General features: G+C 46.3%; 1 protein-coding gene across 2 annotated transcripts; it reads right to left on the bottom strand.

Moving 5' to 3' along the window:
- Positions 1 to 4,944: 4,944 nt before the first annotated feature.
- GSTZ1 (glutathione S-transferase zeta 1) lies at positions 4,945 to 15,808 on the bottom strand. 2 transcript variants are annotated; one of them, XM_080939460.1, is made up of 9 exons: positions 15,691 to 15,808; positions 12,077 to 12,128; positions 10,871 to 10,938; positions 10,301 to 10,381; positions 9,872 to 9,997; positions 8,513 to 8,591; positions 7,975 to 8,027; positions 7,001 to 7,050; positions 4,945 to 6,364 (listed from the first exon to the last, which is right to left on the bottom strand). In XM_080939460.1, the coding sequence occupies exons 1-9, from the start codon at positions 15,703 to 15,705 to the stop codon at positions 6,238 to 6,240; spliced, it is 651 nt and encodes a 216-aa protein (XP_080795586.1). In that variant the 5' UTR covers positions 15,706 to 15,808; the 3' UTR covers positions 4,945 to 6,237. The 2 variants fall into 2 exon arrangements, with proteins under 2 accessions (XP_080795586.1, XP_080795587.1); XM_080939461.1 differs by lacking the exon at positions 15,691 to 15,808 and adding an exon at positions 12,370 to 12,440.
- Between the last annotated feature and the right edge of the window lie 50 nt (positions 15,809 to 15,858).

Here is a 15,858-nt window from a genome sequence, read left to right as displayed (position 1 = left end):
TTTAAATTACAAACTGCCAGTTTCTAAACAAAGATTCTAGTTTTAGTTCCTTTTGACAAGCATACCCTCGGAGGATGTCCCCTGTGCTCAGCATCAGCTCTCTGTGTCAGAGAGTCCTGCTTATGCAGATCTTTTACTCAACATGGGCTGCCTAAGAGGGCTTCACACAAATGGCCATCGGCCTTCATCTTTGAGAAAGCTATCTGTATGTCTCTTCTGGCTGTGGCCTAACTGCCCCTAGGTGTCAAGCTGTAGCCTTCCTTCCCATCTGTGGCTTTCTGATGCATCCTCAGAATGCGCATATACAAATGCGCTCCTCCTATAACGCATGGAAATAGGTAGCAGCCTGAATGCAGACTATCCTCAGTTATTTCCTGTGGATGGATTCGTGCACTTTAAAAATATTTTGTTTGGTATTTAGGGAAAATGGACTTTTAAAGAAGTATATATTGTCCCATTGTATGAATACAGACAGGTTTATCTGTAACTTACATACTCATGGGATTAGATATTATTGTGGAGTTTATTGATGATGAAGGAATTCTTTGTGAGGAATGGGCAAAATCCAAACCCTAAAGTCTGTGACTGTATATTTATGTTTAAAGACCACTCTGCCTTTAGTGTCAGAGTTCATGGTTCTAAGGTGTGGGGTTGAGTGACCCTAATATTTATGTAGAAGACGTTTTTAGTGAACAGTGAGAAGGGGCACAAATTAAGTTTGTGCTGCTTCAGAACTGCCTTTTAAATGGGTAGTAAAGGGTCTCTTTAAAACAGGATAGAACAGAGGCTGAGAGGAAACAAATGTCCATCACGTATGTCCCGGAATTCATTTAGTGCATTAGTGGAACTTTTTTGTAAGCCAGAACCTCACTGGTTCTTCTTGTGCTCAGTGGAGAACTCTTCAGCCCTCTTTGCTGTCTGTTAGCAGGATCAGCTAGATGCATTTTGGAGTAGGTTTTCTCTGCTACATGTAACCCTGACCTGAGGATTGGTTTCCTGTCTCCAGTTTTGGGGGCTTAAGAGAGAGTCAGTCAGTTCTGCTTGTGGTGCTGAAGCCACAGTTGTGAATTTGTCCTCAAAGGCATAATTCAGGTGCGTTTTGTCCAGCACCACACACCCTGTAGTCATGTGAGTGCTGGGGTAAGAAGCAGGCCTCCCTAGCCTGACAGCATGGGAATCTTCTAACCAAACAGAACAAGCCACACAGTTTTCTCTATCAGGGCTTCTATTTAGAGTTTCTCCTGAAGCTAAACATCCACATTAACTGCTGTCCCTAGGTTTTCTTCATGACCAGAAGTGTAGAATGTCTACACTTTGGGAAAAGAGAATAACATGTTCCCTTTGAAGTCTGTTTGAAAAGGCAAGCTTTCATCTGAAGGCTTTGTTAAAGGTATGGGTTCTGTAAAAAGCAAATCCTCGTGTCCACTGTGTGCTGTGGTCAGGGAGCTGTACACTCCTTCCTTGGGGAGCAGAAAATGAGGATCAAAACCCAGGCTCAAGCTGGGTATCTGACTCCCACTGACCCAAGCAAGCAATCTTTGTTCCTAGTGGCATTTTGGACAACACTCAGGCAAGAATTTCTTGGATCTCTGTGTGTCTGATGCTGGTCACTGACAGACTTGCCCTTTGTGTAACTTATTTAACACCTATGTGTATTCCCAAAGAAGCACTTATCCTAGGTGATCAATTAGAGAGACTTGTGATCCAACGTGCAGAGAAACCATGCAAGCACTTTGTGGCCGGATTGTAGTCACTGAGATGTAATAAACCAGACTCTGAACCACTGTCTCAAAGAAAACACATGATAGAGTATCGATAATCTGGCTCCTTTACAAATAGCTATTTCTCATGAACTGAGTCAAAGACAGTGCGCTGGCTGTGAGGTTGTAGGGCTGGTCCCTGGTTTAAACCCATAATCTGATTTTTAGCATGTATTCTACTGGCATGGCTCTTCATTCTAAGATACAATAAAAATGGCACACCAGACACCTAGCAATACACCCTGCTTTATGAGATTTCAGTTTCCTGTCACTCTAATTAGGAAGCTTTTTGGCTTATCTGGAGACAAAATTGTGTATACGAAATGACTTACAGGGACAGAGGATCATGAAAGATTCTGAAGTTTAGAGTTGAATAATGTATAGTCTTACTGAAGAGCTCTTGCTTGACTCACTGTCAGTTTAAGGGTCCTCCTCAACTCACCACGACTCAGGGTTGAAATGCCTGGTTTTTAATGGCTCCTTGGTATTGTCATTGTTCATTCTTAGGTTCAGGCCAGGACTCATCTAGAAATCATTATCTTAATACCCTCTCTCATATCCTTAATAGTACATTTTATTAAGACGTTTTATGTTAAAAATACATCTGTGTCCTGTTTTGAGATTATTGTTCCATAAGTGAATTAGCTTTCATCTAATCGGTCTGAGCTATTTCCATTTAGCCTTGTTAAAGAACAAGCCAGTCTGGAAAATGCAATCCCGTGATGCATTGGTATAGCCACGGTCCCTTAAGAACGGGAAGTACTTTGAAACCCACAGAGGAAATGTTTGATGCTTTGTAATAAAAACCAAAAGCATTTGTAAATGCTTTGGAATTAAAGTGATAGATTCTAGAAATCAGAGTGGATAAGGATAATGGGAAGGCAGGGAAGTGCTTGGAGACGTCCTAAACCATGCCGTTTCGTTTGCTTATACAGCCAAAGGGCTACTTTGGAGCCATTGTCTGATCCATCAGTGGTTAAAGTGGTGTTTTCTTGGTAAATGTTTAAGCAGCTGACCACCGTGAAGACATGCTTTCCCTACTGTTTTATATCATATGCTGATACCAACCGAGGTTACCAAAGGCCTGGAAAGGAAACTGTTACAGTCTTGTCTTTTTTCTTCAAAATACTAACAAATCCAAACTAATCATCCATTAGAGCCAACGTGTTTTCCACATGTATGTATGATTTCCACATTAAGAACTCTGTACCAACTGTTACTTAGTTCTTCTATTCCACTGAGTGGTTTTTCTTCTGTCAGATTGTATTTTCTCACCTCCAGGCACTGAATGTGTTGCTGTGATATGCTGATGAATCCTGAGCCATGGTTTAAACAGCTCAGTTCTGGCATTTTTATATTATGTGACCGTTTTGTGAGATGCTTTTGTGCATTTTTTTGTCTTCTTTTTCAAGTTTTGAAATCTGTCATGAATAAACTTTTTCACTGTGCACCTAAAATATTTGAGTTCTATCTTAATAAGCCCAACTGACGCCCATTTGAAACTTCTTTTTCTCTTCAGCTTTAGAGGAAGAGTATTCAGTGAACACTTGTGAATTCTTTCATGATCTACTAAGATTATAAAAATTAAGAAAAACTGAGACTAAGGTGAATGTCTGCATGTAAATTCCTGTCAAAGGGGATAGAAAGATAGCTTAACCATCAAGATCACTTGCTGCTCTAGTAGACAACCCAGTTTCAGTTCTCAGCACCCACATGATGGCTCACAGCCATCTGTAACTGCAGTTCCAGAGAATGATATTCTCTTCTCTTCTGGCCTCCAGCAGCATTGCACACGCATGGAACATGGACACACATAAGATTAAGGTGTAAAACCTTTAGTGTGGGAGCTGTGTCCCAGTGCTGCAAGCACTGGTTCCTGCAGAGCACCTTGGTTTTCCTTCCAGTACCTACACAGTAGCTCCCAAGCTGTTATTCCTGTTGTAAGGAATCACCTGTCTTCCTCTGACCTCTTCAGGCACCAGGCATGCACATGGTGCCCATACATATATGCAGGCAAAACACTCATACACATACAAATTTTAAAACAAATACATTTGTGGCAAAATGTTACAAAATGGGAGCTAGGTTTGGGGAAATTGGGTTTATAGCAATGATGGCTTATTGCAAACAACGGTATTGCTGTTGATCAGAGTACTACACATACTCTGCAGAGTACTCCATATGGGTAGTAACAGATAATAAGCTGTCTACACTGCATGAAGTTCCCATTCCCAGCATCATTCATGAGTGTACTTCCTCAACCTGTTTAGTCCCGGGACTAGTTCAGGAGGAAGGCTTCTCCTTGGGGTGCGAACCTGGGTTGAGAGCACCAGCAAATGTCTCTGTGCTGGTGTGGACATTGAACTCCTAGCTCTGGGAGCCCAGCTAGTCACTAGATGCTTTACTGCTTTTTACATCTTCTCTCCCTGGGTCCTGTCTAGTTATCTGAGGCAGGCTCTGTGATTATTTCTTTCCTGGCCTTTGGTGTTAGAAGCCAAGCTTGCCCTAGGGTGAGAAAAAGGCTAAGGTAAGTTATTCTGCTGAGTCTAGACGTGGTTTCCAGCCAGTGGGAATGTTCATCTTTTAAGACCCAGTTCAGTCCTAGCTTAACAAGTTGGAGGCTTGGGCTGGAGAGATGGCTCAGTGGTGAAGAGCACTGACTGCTCTTTCAGAGGTCCTGAGTTCAATTCCCAGCAACCACATGATGGCTCACAGCCATCTGTAATGGGATCTGATGCCTTCTTCTGGTGTGTCTGAAGACAGCTACATTGTACTCATATACATTAAATAAATAATATTAAAAAAAAAAGTTGGAGGCCTGCCTTCAACTAATGACTAAATGTGGGGCCACGTTCTGGAGGCCCCACACAGAGATCTCTGTTCAGGGAGAGGGGAATGGCTGGGTTTGGCTAGGTGTGTGGGTTCAGGCAAGGGGGAGAGGGACTTGAGCAGGGAGGGGACACTGGTTCTGCTGGTGCTGCCCCTCCTCCATCTCTGCTGCTTCTGCAGGGTGTCAGGCTAGGCTGAGCCAGCGGGAGACTGGCTAGCTGCTGAGGGGTGCAGGGGAGCTTCTGGCGGTGATTTCAGGAGAGCAGCTCTCTTCCACACAGTGGTGTTACAACTCTTAGGACAGAAACTCTCAGACGATGAAGTAATTTCTGCATACCTTTAATTCTGGACAGGCCTCATATATACAGTTTTGGGATGGTTTAGAGTCTGACAAGTATTCCTATTGACTTGGCCAGAGAACTTGTGAATACCTCATCTACAGATTTGAGGGTGTTGGTCCTGCGTGTGTCTTGAGCCCATCCTCACCTGTAGAGGAGGGGTTTGGGGTGTGACCTACTCAAACCTCTCTACAGGGGGCTGTGGGGGGCAGTAGCTGTGAGAGGCGACTGATCTCCCAGGGGACTAGGAAGCTCCTACCATCCCTTAGGGTCTCCGGGGCTTCTACTTAAAGATGTTGGACCATAACTTTGCTAGGCATTTTTAACCCGCATCTTTATGTCATCTTCGTGACTGTCCCATGACAGATAGCAGGTGTCTTGGTTTCTTCTCTGTTGTTGTGATAAAATGTCCACGACAAAAGCAACTTAAAGGAGAGAAGGTTTACTTGAGCTCATAGTCTCAGGGAAGTCAAGGCATCAGGCTGAAGAGCTGACCAGAATGCACACATGCACCGTGGTTGCTCCACTCTTTCTCTACTCTTCTAGGCCCCAGGATCCTCTGCCTAGGGAATGGTACCATCCATGATGGGTGAGTCTTCCCACCTCAACATTACCAATACCGCCCCCACAGACATCCGTAAATGCCCTTCTTCCTGGTGATTCTAGTTTTATTTCAGGTCGACAGTTAGCATTAGCTGTTAGAGTAGGTTATGTCTCTGCCTAACTCCCTCCTAACACATCACAGATAAGAGGATTAAGGCAGAACATAGGGGCTGCAGAGCAAGCAGAAGGAAGATATATCCTACTGGCTTCTTTTTGCTAGAGAAAACTCTAATATGGGGACCTTGAAGAAATATGTCCTCCATGAATCTGCTGCTTCCTGAGGAAAGAGCTAAAGTTCACGTCCTCTACTACAACTCATTCATTTTTGGGCCTGTTCTGGTTTAAAAATAGCCCCCACAGGAACATAGGGTAGGACTAATAGGAAGTGTGCCCTTGTTTGAGGAAATGTGTCACTGGGGATGGGCTTTGAGATTTCAGTTGTTCACACCAGGCCCAGTGTCACTCTCCCTGCTGCCTTTGGATCCAGATGCAAATTCTCCAGCACCATGTCTGCCTGCACACTGCCATGCTTTCCACCATGATGATAACAGACTGACCCTCTGAAACAGTAAGCCAGCCCCAATTAAATATTTTCCTTTTTTAGAGTTGCCATGGTCATAGTATCTCTTCACAGCAGTAGAAACCCTAAGACACCCAACATCTGAGCCCTACTCCCTTCCCTATACCGATGAGGCCTGGTTTGGGAACTAAGTCCTCAGCTCGGCCGGTGTATCTGGCTGACGACAGGGGTGAGACACTTGGAAAGCCTCTAAGGCCAGCAGCGCCTTGTTGATGTGACTGATGGTAGGGTAGGGGCTTAGGTCCACCTTGAACCTGTGGTAGAGAAACATTTGTAAGCCAAGGCTTCCAGGGACATTGTGTGGGCAGCGTAGGCAGGGCTGGATGAGGTTCAGGGGCTGCAGTGCAAGAACAGAAAGCCGTCCTGCCACATCCGTTCGCTTCATTTGCTGGGACACTCTGGGTAGGTCTGGAGTGGTATCGTCTACCATCATATGCCTTCTTTTCTCTAAGAAATGACTGCTCTGGATTTTGGTGTCAGGCATGTGTATAGACTGAACCATCACCAGTATTACTAGTTTCTTAGGGGAGAGAATGCACCATACATGTCCATATTCTGAAGAACAGGCTGACGGAGGGGGTCACAGCTCACTTCTAAGTAGACACTCCACAGCTACAGCAGTGTTTTTGGGAGTGGTTCCCTTAGATAAGCCACTTCCTCAAAGGATCGATGGCTGTCTGTACAGGGTCACCCAGGCTACAGTGGGACTGGTAGGGGTATTTCAATGATTTCTTCTGCCATGTCTATGCTAAGCCAGGGCAGCTGATCTTCTGGTGCAGTAGCTCCTTTGCAGCTGAAGAAGGGTTCACACGAGACGTTACCTTAGTAGTAGATGTGGAGGCCCTGACTGGAGGGGGAACGTGAAGGAGAATGGCAGAGCTTTTTCTTACCTTTCAGCATTTGCCACTTGGGGCACTAAGCACACATCAGCCATGGTCACCTAAAGGAAGGTCAAGAGAGTTTGCATAAGGATTATCACTTAGACTCACTGGCAAGGCTGGCTGTACCCACTGTTGACTGTACCAGGGCTGCCAACCCAACTTCCTGTATGCTTCATTTTCCCACCATCTCTAGTACACCCCCACTGTCTCCTCTGGAACTGTGGGTCCCTGTCACCCACAGCTGTAAGCATTTCTTCTACGTTATGTTCTAGTTTCCCTGAAAAACAACCTTATGGTAGCCAGAGAAAGCCTAACTGCTTTAGTGGTTATCACTGTGCTTGTTGAAGCCACCACAACTAGGCACTTAATGAGGACTCCTAACAAATAAGGAACCATGGAACCAAACTACCACAGGCCCAGAGCCTTATCCTACAGGCATCAAGGGCTCCATAATCCTAGAATCTCTGGGTTGTGAAGGAAGGGATAGTCTAACCTTTCAGCTAATACCTAGAACACTTCATTGAGTCCGAAGTGTGTTCTTCTGGCCTGGTCACCTCACAGTACCTCTATTTCAGTAGTTTACCCTTCTTAGTGTTGTGACCTTTTAATATAGCTCCTCATGCTGTGGTAACTCCAAACCAAAAAATTATTTCATCACTACTTAATAACTGTAATTTTGCTACTGTTATGAATCATAATGTAAACCTGATACACAGGATATCTGATATGTGACCCCTGTAAAAGTGTTGTTTGACCCCTAAAGGGGCCACGACCCACAGGTGGAGAACTGCTCCTCTAGAGGCAGTGTAGGAGTGAGCTGAGGCATTTGTACAAACTAACTGCTCAGAGCAGAGGTTTATACTCGTATAGACCTCTGGCCCCAGGTATCTCCTTAGGATAAGGAGCTGACTGGGTCTAAGTGGAAGAAATGATGGCCTGAGGTTAGCATGAAGGCCACAGTGGGCAGGTCTGGGGATACTTACCTCATCTCCTACGCAGTACTTCCCTGCTGTGCTATGCAGAATCTTCTCCAGAGCTGTGGGGATAACATGGGTAACATTTGCATCGGCCTCTCCATAGGTGGACAATGGTTGAGCTAGGCTGGGACACTGGGTAGAGTCTAGTGTAGGGAATATGGCAGCCAGGACTAAGAAGGATGTTCCCCATGGCTTCTCTCTATAGTCTCAGAATAGACAAGACATGAGTTGGCCAAGGCAACAGCTCTTACAGACAGCCTAATATTCTGAAGACTGGCATCCATGATGGGAGTTCTCACTGGGCTATCAACCAACGCTCTGGGACCATATGCCTCCAGGTTTGGGGTTCATGGAAGTTCTGGAGCTCGAAGCCATGTTTGAGTGCCTGTCCAGCCCACCACCTGCCTGTCCATAGTCCTCTCCTCCGTTCTACTGTCAAGATCAAAGCAGCCTGGAAAGCTGTTCAGATGCTCAGAGCTCTGTGTGAGGGTCGCTTCTCTAAGAGTAGGTGATATTGGGGAAGCTCATAAGAGTAAGGACTCACCATTAAAGCCAGAAGTAATAGCCTTTTGGGCCCAAGGTATCTGGTTCTCCTGTCCCACTTGCTTCAGGACAGACAGGTTCTGCACAGCTCAAGAGAGAAAAGTATCTGTCATTGCTCCTGAGTTTGTTTCTCTGCCAAGCCCTACAGGGAAGCTCAGTGTCCCTCTGCTCGAGCTGTTTACCTGTTCCGCTCCCCCCTGGACCATATGGGCCCTTCTTTCCATCAGGGGTCTGAAGTTGGAAATAGCCACCTTGGGTTTCCCTAGTAATCCCAAGTAGTCTGAAATATTGGTAGCAATATGCAAGAATAGGGATATAGGATGCCGACGTGACTGACAGAGATAGGCACAGACCAAGGCTTATTTCCCTCAATACTTCTTCCTAACTTGGTGTCTGGAAAAGAGGCTGTATGATATGGGGGTGAGGTCCGGGGACACGAGGCAGGTGTGATAGACTGGCTTCTAGAGGTAATGAGTATGGTACAGTCCTCATTGTTAAAAACTGCAGGGCAGCACAAGAGTTGGGGCACAGGTGTACAGGGGTGAGCTTGGTATTTGCTCTCTGATACCACTTAGCTGTATCATCCCGCAAAGTCACTGCTCCCTTTAAGAGCCATTACCTTGCAAAGTAGAAGTTGGCACAGATGAATGATTTTAATACTTGCCTTTCTACGTCACAGGTGAAAACTTACTTAACTTTAAAAACAAAAACTTTACAAGAATCCTAGTATTGGGATACTGTGGAGATAGGGGGTTAAGTACAGACTAGGGAAAACAGCAGGTTTGGTAATAAAGCAATTTACATGGACTTTCTTTGTTTCTCGGTGTTGTGAAAAGCCCTGTTTACACTATGCTGGTCTACTTAGTCACTATGTCTGAAAATGTATCTTAATTTTAAAATAATTTATTACTAAAACATATTATTATGAAAAATCACTGAAAAAAAAGACACCAGCAGACTTGCTCAATGAACGGCAGCCATGTAACAGACTAAAGAAGAACCTAAAGCACAGTTGTCTGTGAAGCACAGTCAAGTGAAGTATGGTAAAGCAAGGCCTTGCCTGCGTGTGTAGAGCAGACCAACAGGAACTGCCCAGGCTGGAGGCTACACCTAAACCTGCTACCCTCCCCCCTTCCCTGCCGCAAACATCTCTATGCTCCTGGGCCTAGGATGACCCATGCTGAAAGAAGACTTCTGGGATCCCTGCTCCCTCTGCCATGTGGACTGTCAAGGCCCCTGGGAGTTTTTCTTTGTCCCCCTGCTTCCCCCATCCATAGCCAGACGCCTCACTGTGGCTCATCACTACAAATAGGAAGGGCCGAGTGAGAGGTGTACAGGGGCCAGTGTAGCAGGGCCTAACCTGCAGGGGCTGGATGCCACTAGCGATGAGGTCAGAAATCATGCGCACGATGGCTCTTTTCTGCGGGTCCTGAGGCAGGAGCCGTGGGATCGGCCGAGTCTCTTCCAGGTACTCCATGATGGCCAGCTGTTTAGAGGGAACATTGTGGCAGGGAGAGGGCTTGGGATCCCTGGACCAGAGGGGAGAGGCCAGCAAACTTCCTTTTGCAATGAATGGTACCACACTCCCCTCCTCGCCCTTTTCAACTGGAGTGCTATAAAGGTACTTTGGGGACCTTACTGGACTTGGGTGCCCACATGCTCAACCTTTCCCTCTCCTTCCTTCTACCATATATTTAATGATCCCTATTATGCTTGGTCACTTGTAGGCTAGGAAGAGATGTCGGGTCCTCTTGTCCAGAACTCTGCCACTCCCGAGACCTCTACTCACTGACTGGCCAATGGTGATTCCATCAATCTTCAGTGCTGGCACTTGCTTCATGGGATTCAGGGTCTGAAATTCCCCAGAGAACTGTGGAGACAAGGCTGAGGTGAACTGGGTGGCCTAACTTGAGTACCTTAAGGCAGGACCAAGCAAGTAGGAAAACTATAGACCTAGCACTGATCCATATTTCTTGTCCTGGAGGACTTAGTTCCTAAAACCAAGATAACTTCTAGGGAATCCATGCAGTATCCTAGACTCATAAGGTGCAAGTTTTACCTCCGCGGACTGGCTTTGTAGTTTTCTCTGTACCCTTTGATGTGGTCACCAGGTCAGCTTCTACCTCAGTCATCCATTAAGAGGGTCTAATAGAGGGAAAGGCCCCTTACCACCTACCCTCAGAAAGTCAGGCCTGAGCCCTTCCTATGCAATTACTACTGCTCAGGAGATCCAGGTGCAGCCTCCCAGTCACAGAAACCATGAAATACATAATTTTTTCCTCTAGGTGACAGCCAGTCCTCCATCGGTACCCCTTCAAGGTCCAATGCTCATGTTGTGGGCCTGGGACAGCCTCCTTACCTGTTGCCCGCCATCCTTTATGAGGTTGATGGGCACTGTCTCATAGTCAATGCCTTTTAATGCCAGAGCTAGGAGAGACCAGAGTGGAGTTAGGGAATGCCTTCTGGGTAGACTCTCAAAGGCAGCTCTCCCAGGCTGACACCAGGAGCCTCCTCTCTGCTTGTCAGCTCTACAGTGGAGTAAATTTAGGCCAACAGAGGCCAAAGCATGCATGCTCTACAGAGATGCCACCCACAGTATATTGACTTCAGGCTCAGTCAAGGTAGAGCTTTTAGGGCCTAGGCTATGAGGTAGGTGACAGTCACCAATGATGATTCTGCAACTAGGGCAAGACTAGAGACACACTGCTTGGATTAAAATCCTACCATATTCAGTTGGTGGTAGGTATATGGCCTTGGTCATGTAACCTAATGAGTTTCTGTGCCTCAGTTTCCCCAATCTGACAAGCAGCACTATGCAGTAGTTGAAAGTTTGGGAATTGGGTAGGGGTGTAACTTAGTGGAAGGACATGAGCTTAAACACATTCAGGGCTCTGTGTTCAACTGCCCATATCATATCAAAGCAAATGGATATAGACTCGAGCCAGACAGACTACATGGTTCAAACTGCAGGTTTTTCTCTCAGTAGCTGCATGATCAAGGGCAAATTACTTAACCTTCCTGTGCCTTAGTTGTCTCATTTGTACAATGGGGACACTAACAGTCCCTCCTGTGATCACTGAGGTGGAAAGGGAGTCATATACACAAAAGCACTGGGCACAGACTTCTTTGGTACACACTGCTATGAGGGTAGCCTTTGCCAACAGATATGCCCACTGGAGAAGTGAAGGGTCAGACCTGGGCTCAAGCAGAGGGCTCTAGTGTCTACTCTCGTGGTCAACTCCAAACAGTTCTGTTTGATTAGCCAGATCAAATAAGATAAGAACAGAGGGAGGCCAGCTGCTCCCCTGCCAGTTACCAGGGACCTCTGGATTCTGTGAACCTGTTCTAGGCATGGTTGCTAAGGGCTTCTCGAGTCTAGTGTGACAGAAGTAGCAGCTCTGAGGTGAAAAACAACCCCTCTTCCTCCCACTCGCACTGTCCTCGTGTTGGACTTCCTGGCTGGAAGTGACATTCAGAGATAGAGTCTCTAGAACAGGGGTGCTGGTTGCTGGGGAACACGATGGGACTGGTCCCACCCCCACCCCTCCAGAAGCTGAGCTCTTACCAATTCGAACTCTCCATGAACAGGAGCTTCGGAAATAGGAATAGAGAACAGGCTGTGGAGAGAGGAGGGTGAAGGCAGATATTAATTTAGGCTTAGCAGATTTCCAGCTGTAGTGTCCCCCTTGCTGGAGACAGGCACCGACTGGCCCTCAGACAAAAGGCTCTAAGCACTATTTTCCTCCCATGGCCCTGGCCCTCCTTCCTCCAGCCTTCATCTTAGCAACTCAGGCCTGTTGTACTGCTGAGCTTCTGAGGAATAAGTGCCTCTTAGCAGTTTTCCAGTGTTAGTCTTACCTTATCAGCCATAGTGCCTTAGCTTCCTAAGGAACAGCTTTTGTAACAGAGCTGTGGGGCACGGGGCAGAACCCAAAGGGGTGGGGTCTCAGGAACCAATGGGAAAGCAAGCTAGGCACCAGAGGATCCTGGACTCTGGACAGAAAGGGAATCTCTCAACTTGTGGCACTGGGACAAACAGTATAGCCTGACTTTGAGATAAAGTATGTGGTGAAATGGGTTCAGAGCAGGCAGGCTCAGAGTCCATCCCTGAGGCAGGAAGCAGCCTGTGTGGCCAGAGACAAATTCCTGCCTTCTGATCTTCAGCTCCTTTGTGTGTGTGTGTGTGTGTGTGTGTGTGTGTAAATATAAAAGGCTGCTCTAAAATGATTCCAGGTTCCTTTCCCCCTGGCAGAGAGAATGGGTTTATTTATTGATGCTTTGGTGTTTCTCGCCTTGAAGCTCCTCATACTCAGACAGTCTCATAAGAATAAATGGCAGATATGCCCAATTACCGCAAAGGCGAGGTTGCCAGCCAGAGGTTCCCAAGGGCCCGGACTGGATCTCATAAAACCATGGCCCCTGATTTACCAGTGCTCTACTTAACTTTTTGACTTTATAATGATGGGAAAGTTATATGCATTTGATTTAGAAACTGTATTTCAAATTTTGGTCTTTTACCAGGCTGGGCAGTGGCAGTTAGCTACATCTTGGTGACTGTGGACTGACACTGACAGTCTCTAGTGTACCCTGCTGTGAATGGTTTTTGTTATTTTATTGTTATGGGCTACAGAGATGGCTCAATGGTTGAGTGCTTGCAGCTCCTCCAGAGGTGGGCTTGGTTCCCAGCACCCACATCAGCGCCTTACAACTGCCTGTATACCAGCTCCAGGAGATTCAAAGCCTGGTCTTCATGGTTGCCAGCACTGACATTCACGTAGCCACATACACACAATACATACACATAATTAAAATAACAAAACAATGCCTTTGAAAATATTTTTATCATTAAAAAAAATTAATTGTAGATGGTTGTGAGCTGCCATGTGGATGCTGGGAATTGAATCCAGGTCCTCTGGAAGGGCAGAAAGTGCTGTTAACTGCAGAGCCATCTCTCTAGCCCTCCAGCAAATGTATTTTTACAATCTTTTCAATATATGCTATGTTTATCTGGATGCATTAAAACAGGATATTTCACACACACACAACACACACACACACACTGTGTCTTTTTCCCCCCTTTAAAACTTCAGGAGACTGTGGAGTTAGGCTCTTAAATAGTAACAACTGATTGGAACAGATTAATGGTCCTTTTTGGACTGAGTATGCCCTCTGATCTACCGTGAATTTCATTACCTTTGGGCCCCTAGAATGTGTGATCTAAGATTAAAGGGACTGAAAGTTAGTTTCTCAGGTGCTTCCTGGGTAGACATTTCACAGCAGGAGGCAGGAACAGGCAGTAAGTCTCCCCTCCTTTTGCTACCTCCTCAGACAAAGATACTATGTGACCCACTTTCTTGTCCCAGCATCACCAACAAAGCAGTCCACAAGAGCAAGGCAACAAGTAGGACCCAGGTTCTCTCAGGGAAGACCCCAAGCCCAGGACTTGTGCCTGGTAAGCACCTTCTGTGGGAAAAGGGAAGATGGGCTTGGGAGGACTTGGGAGGCCACAGTGGCTTTTATTTGGAGAGGTATCTCTTTATCTAGAAAGGCTAGGGGAGTGCTGGGCCCAACAGAGCTTAAAGACACTAAGCATGAGGGAGCACAGACATGAGAACTGCTGGAGAGAATGCCTTCTGTAATATTTGTCACACACCTGACTGTACCAAGGGCAACCATGCTAACTGCTCCATGGCCCTTCAATAGGAAACAAATCTTAGGTAATTTTTCTTATTTTGTAGTGACTATACAGTATAGTCTTATACTTCAGATTATGTCTTCAAAGACCTCTAGTGGATGCCTGAAACCATGTGTTACCCAAACCCTGCATCTGCATCTATTATGGTTTTTTTTTCCTTTCTTATATATCATCTTAGTTTCTTTTCCTGTTGCTAAGAAAAAAATGCCCCAACAAAGGCAGTCTAAAGAAGAATGGTTTATTTTGGCTTATAATTCAAGATGTAGTCCGTCAATGGGGGTGGGGGAAAAGCAGCCTGAAACAGCTGGTAACGTTGCATCCACAGCAGGAAACCGAATAATGCAAGTGTGGTTGGTGCTCTGCTGACTTCCCCGTTTTATGGGCCCAGCCAGTTAACCTGATAAAGACAATTCTAACCTAGAAACTCTCTCTGCACTGTGTCTGGAGGCTTGTCTCCTATGTGCTTTTAGATGCATGGGAAGAGAAATCACAGCTAAGCATGAACAGCAAGCCACCCGTGATTTTTGCTCTTGAACAGTTACATTTTAATATCAAGCAGAATGTTTGTTTAATCAGCACACCTGGAAGAACCGTGTTTCCAACTCAAATTATGCATTCTGGCAACTTTAAATGTGCAGTTTTGCAGTTGTGGGAGACTCAGCCCATGCTAGGAGCTACTTCAGAGTTGCATACATCCCCAGCTGTTTTTATACAATTTCTTACATGATTAAAATCCCAAAAATCACATCTGTATGTGGAAAATCTATAAAATATTAACCTGATGCAATGCCCTTTCTTTGTATCTACTGTGCCACCTTCCTACATAACGGCCCTCAAGAGTCTGATTTATAAGTCCCTCATAAGACATATTCACAGCTCTAGTCCACCAATGGCTTAAATACAAATGACTCGGCTGGACTAGAGAAGTTAGACTTAAAACCTGAAGGCTCCATGTGCAACGGCCTGGAATCCCAGCACTTGGAAGGCGAGGGCAGGAGTCATGAATTCAGTCAGTTGGGCTGCACAGCAAGGTTTTGTTTCTTAGAGCCAACATTAAAAACCGGAGCAGATACCACAAGTGACTGCTAACGACATTAAAGTGTCACATCTTCCCCCTTTGGTGCATGCCTGGATCAACAGACCCCCGAGAGACATACGCAGGGCGTCGCGGAACTGCAAAGTAGGGAAGCATGTTTGAAAGCCCTAGAAGAGGTTTGTCTACACGAAGCAGGGAAGGTCGCTACTGGACGCCACTCAAAAGCTGTGCAGTTTGGCCTCCAAAGTTTAGCCTTCCCGGCCCAATCTACTGGACACCAGTGTGCTCAGCAGCCAGCGCGCAGGTGTAGTGTGACCGATCGCGCTGCAGTGCATGCCGGGAGTCGTTGTGGAGCGACGCGAAGAGGCGCGCTCTCAGCTCCGCCCCCCTACAGCTGTTCTCCGCGTTTCTCAGGAGCGACCCTCACCCCCGCACGTGCGGCACAGACCTTCCCGGCTTGCATCTCGCCCGTCGGCCAGCCAAGGAAGTCAGCTCTCCGGACTAGACGATGACTGAGGCCTAGCAGGGTCCAGAGAGCGAAGGTTGGACTAGATGGGCTTCCCTCCTTCGGCCTGGCCCCGCCCCCGCCTCCTGTGCTGCTGGGAGTTGTAGTTCA

This window comes from Micromys minutus (genome assembly GCF_963924665.1).
Source record: "Micromys minutus genome assembly, chromosome: 1".
In the NCBI taxonomy this organism is placed as follows: domain Eukaryota; kingdom Metazoa; phylum Chordata; class Mammalia; order Rodentia; family Muridae; genus Micromys; species Micromys minutus.
The sequence above is the reverse complement of the archived record's forward strand: the minus strand, read 5'-3'. Positions and strand labels throughout refer to the sequence as shown.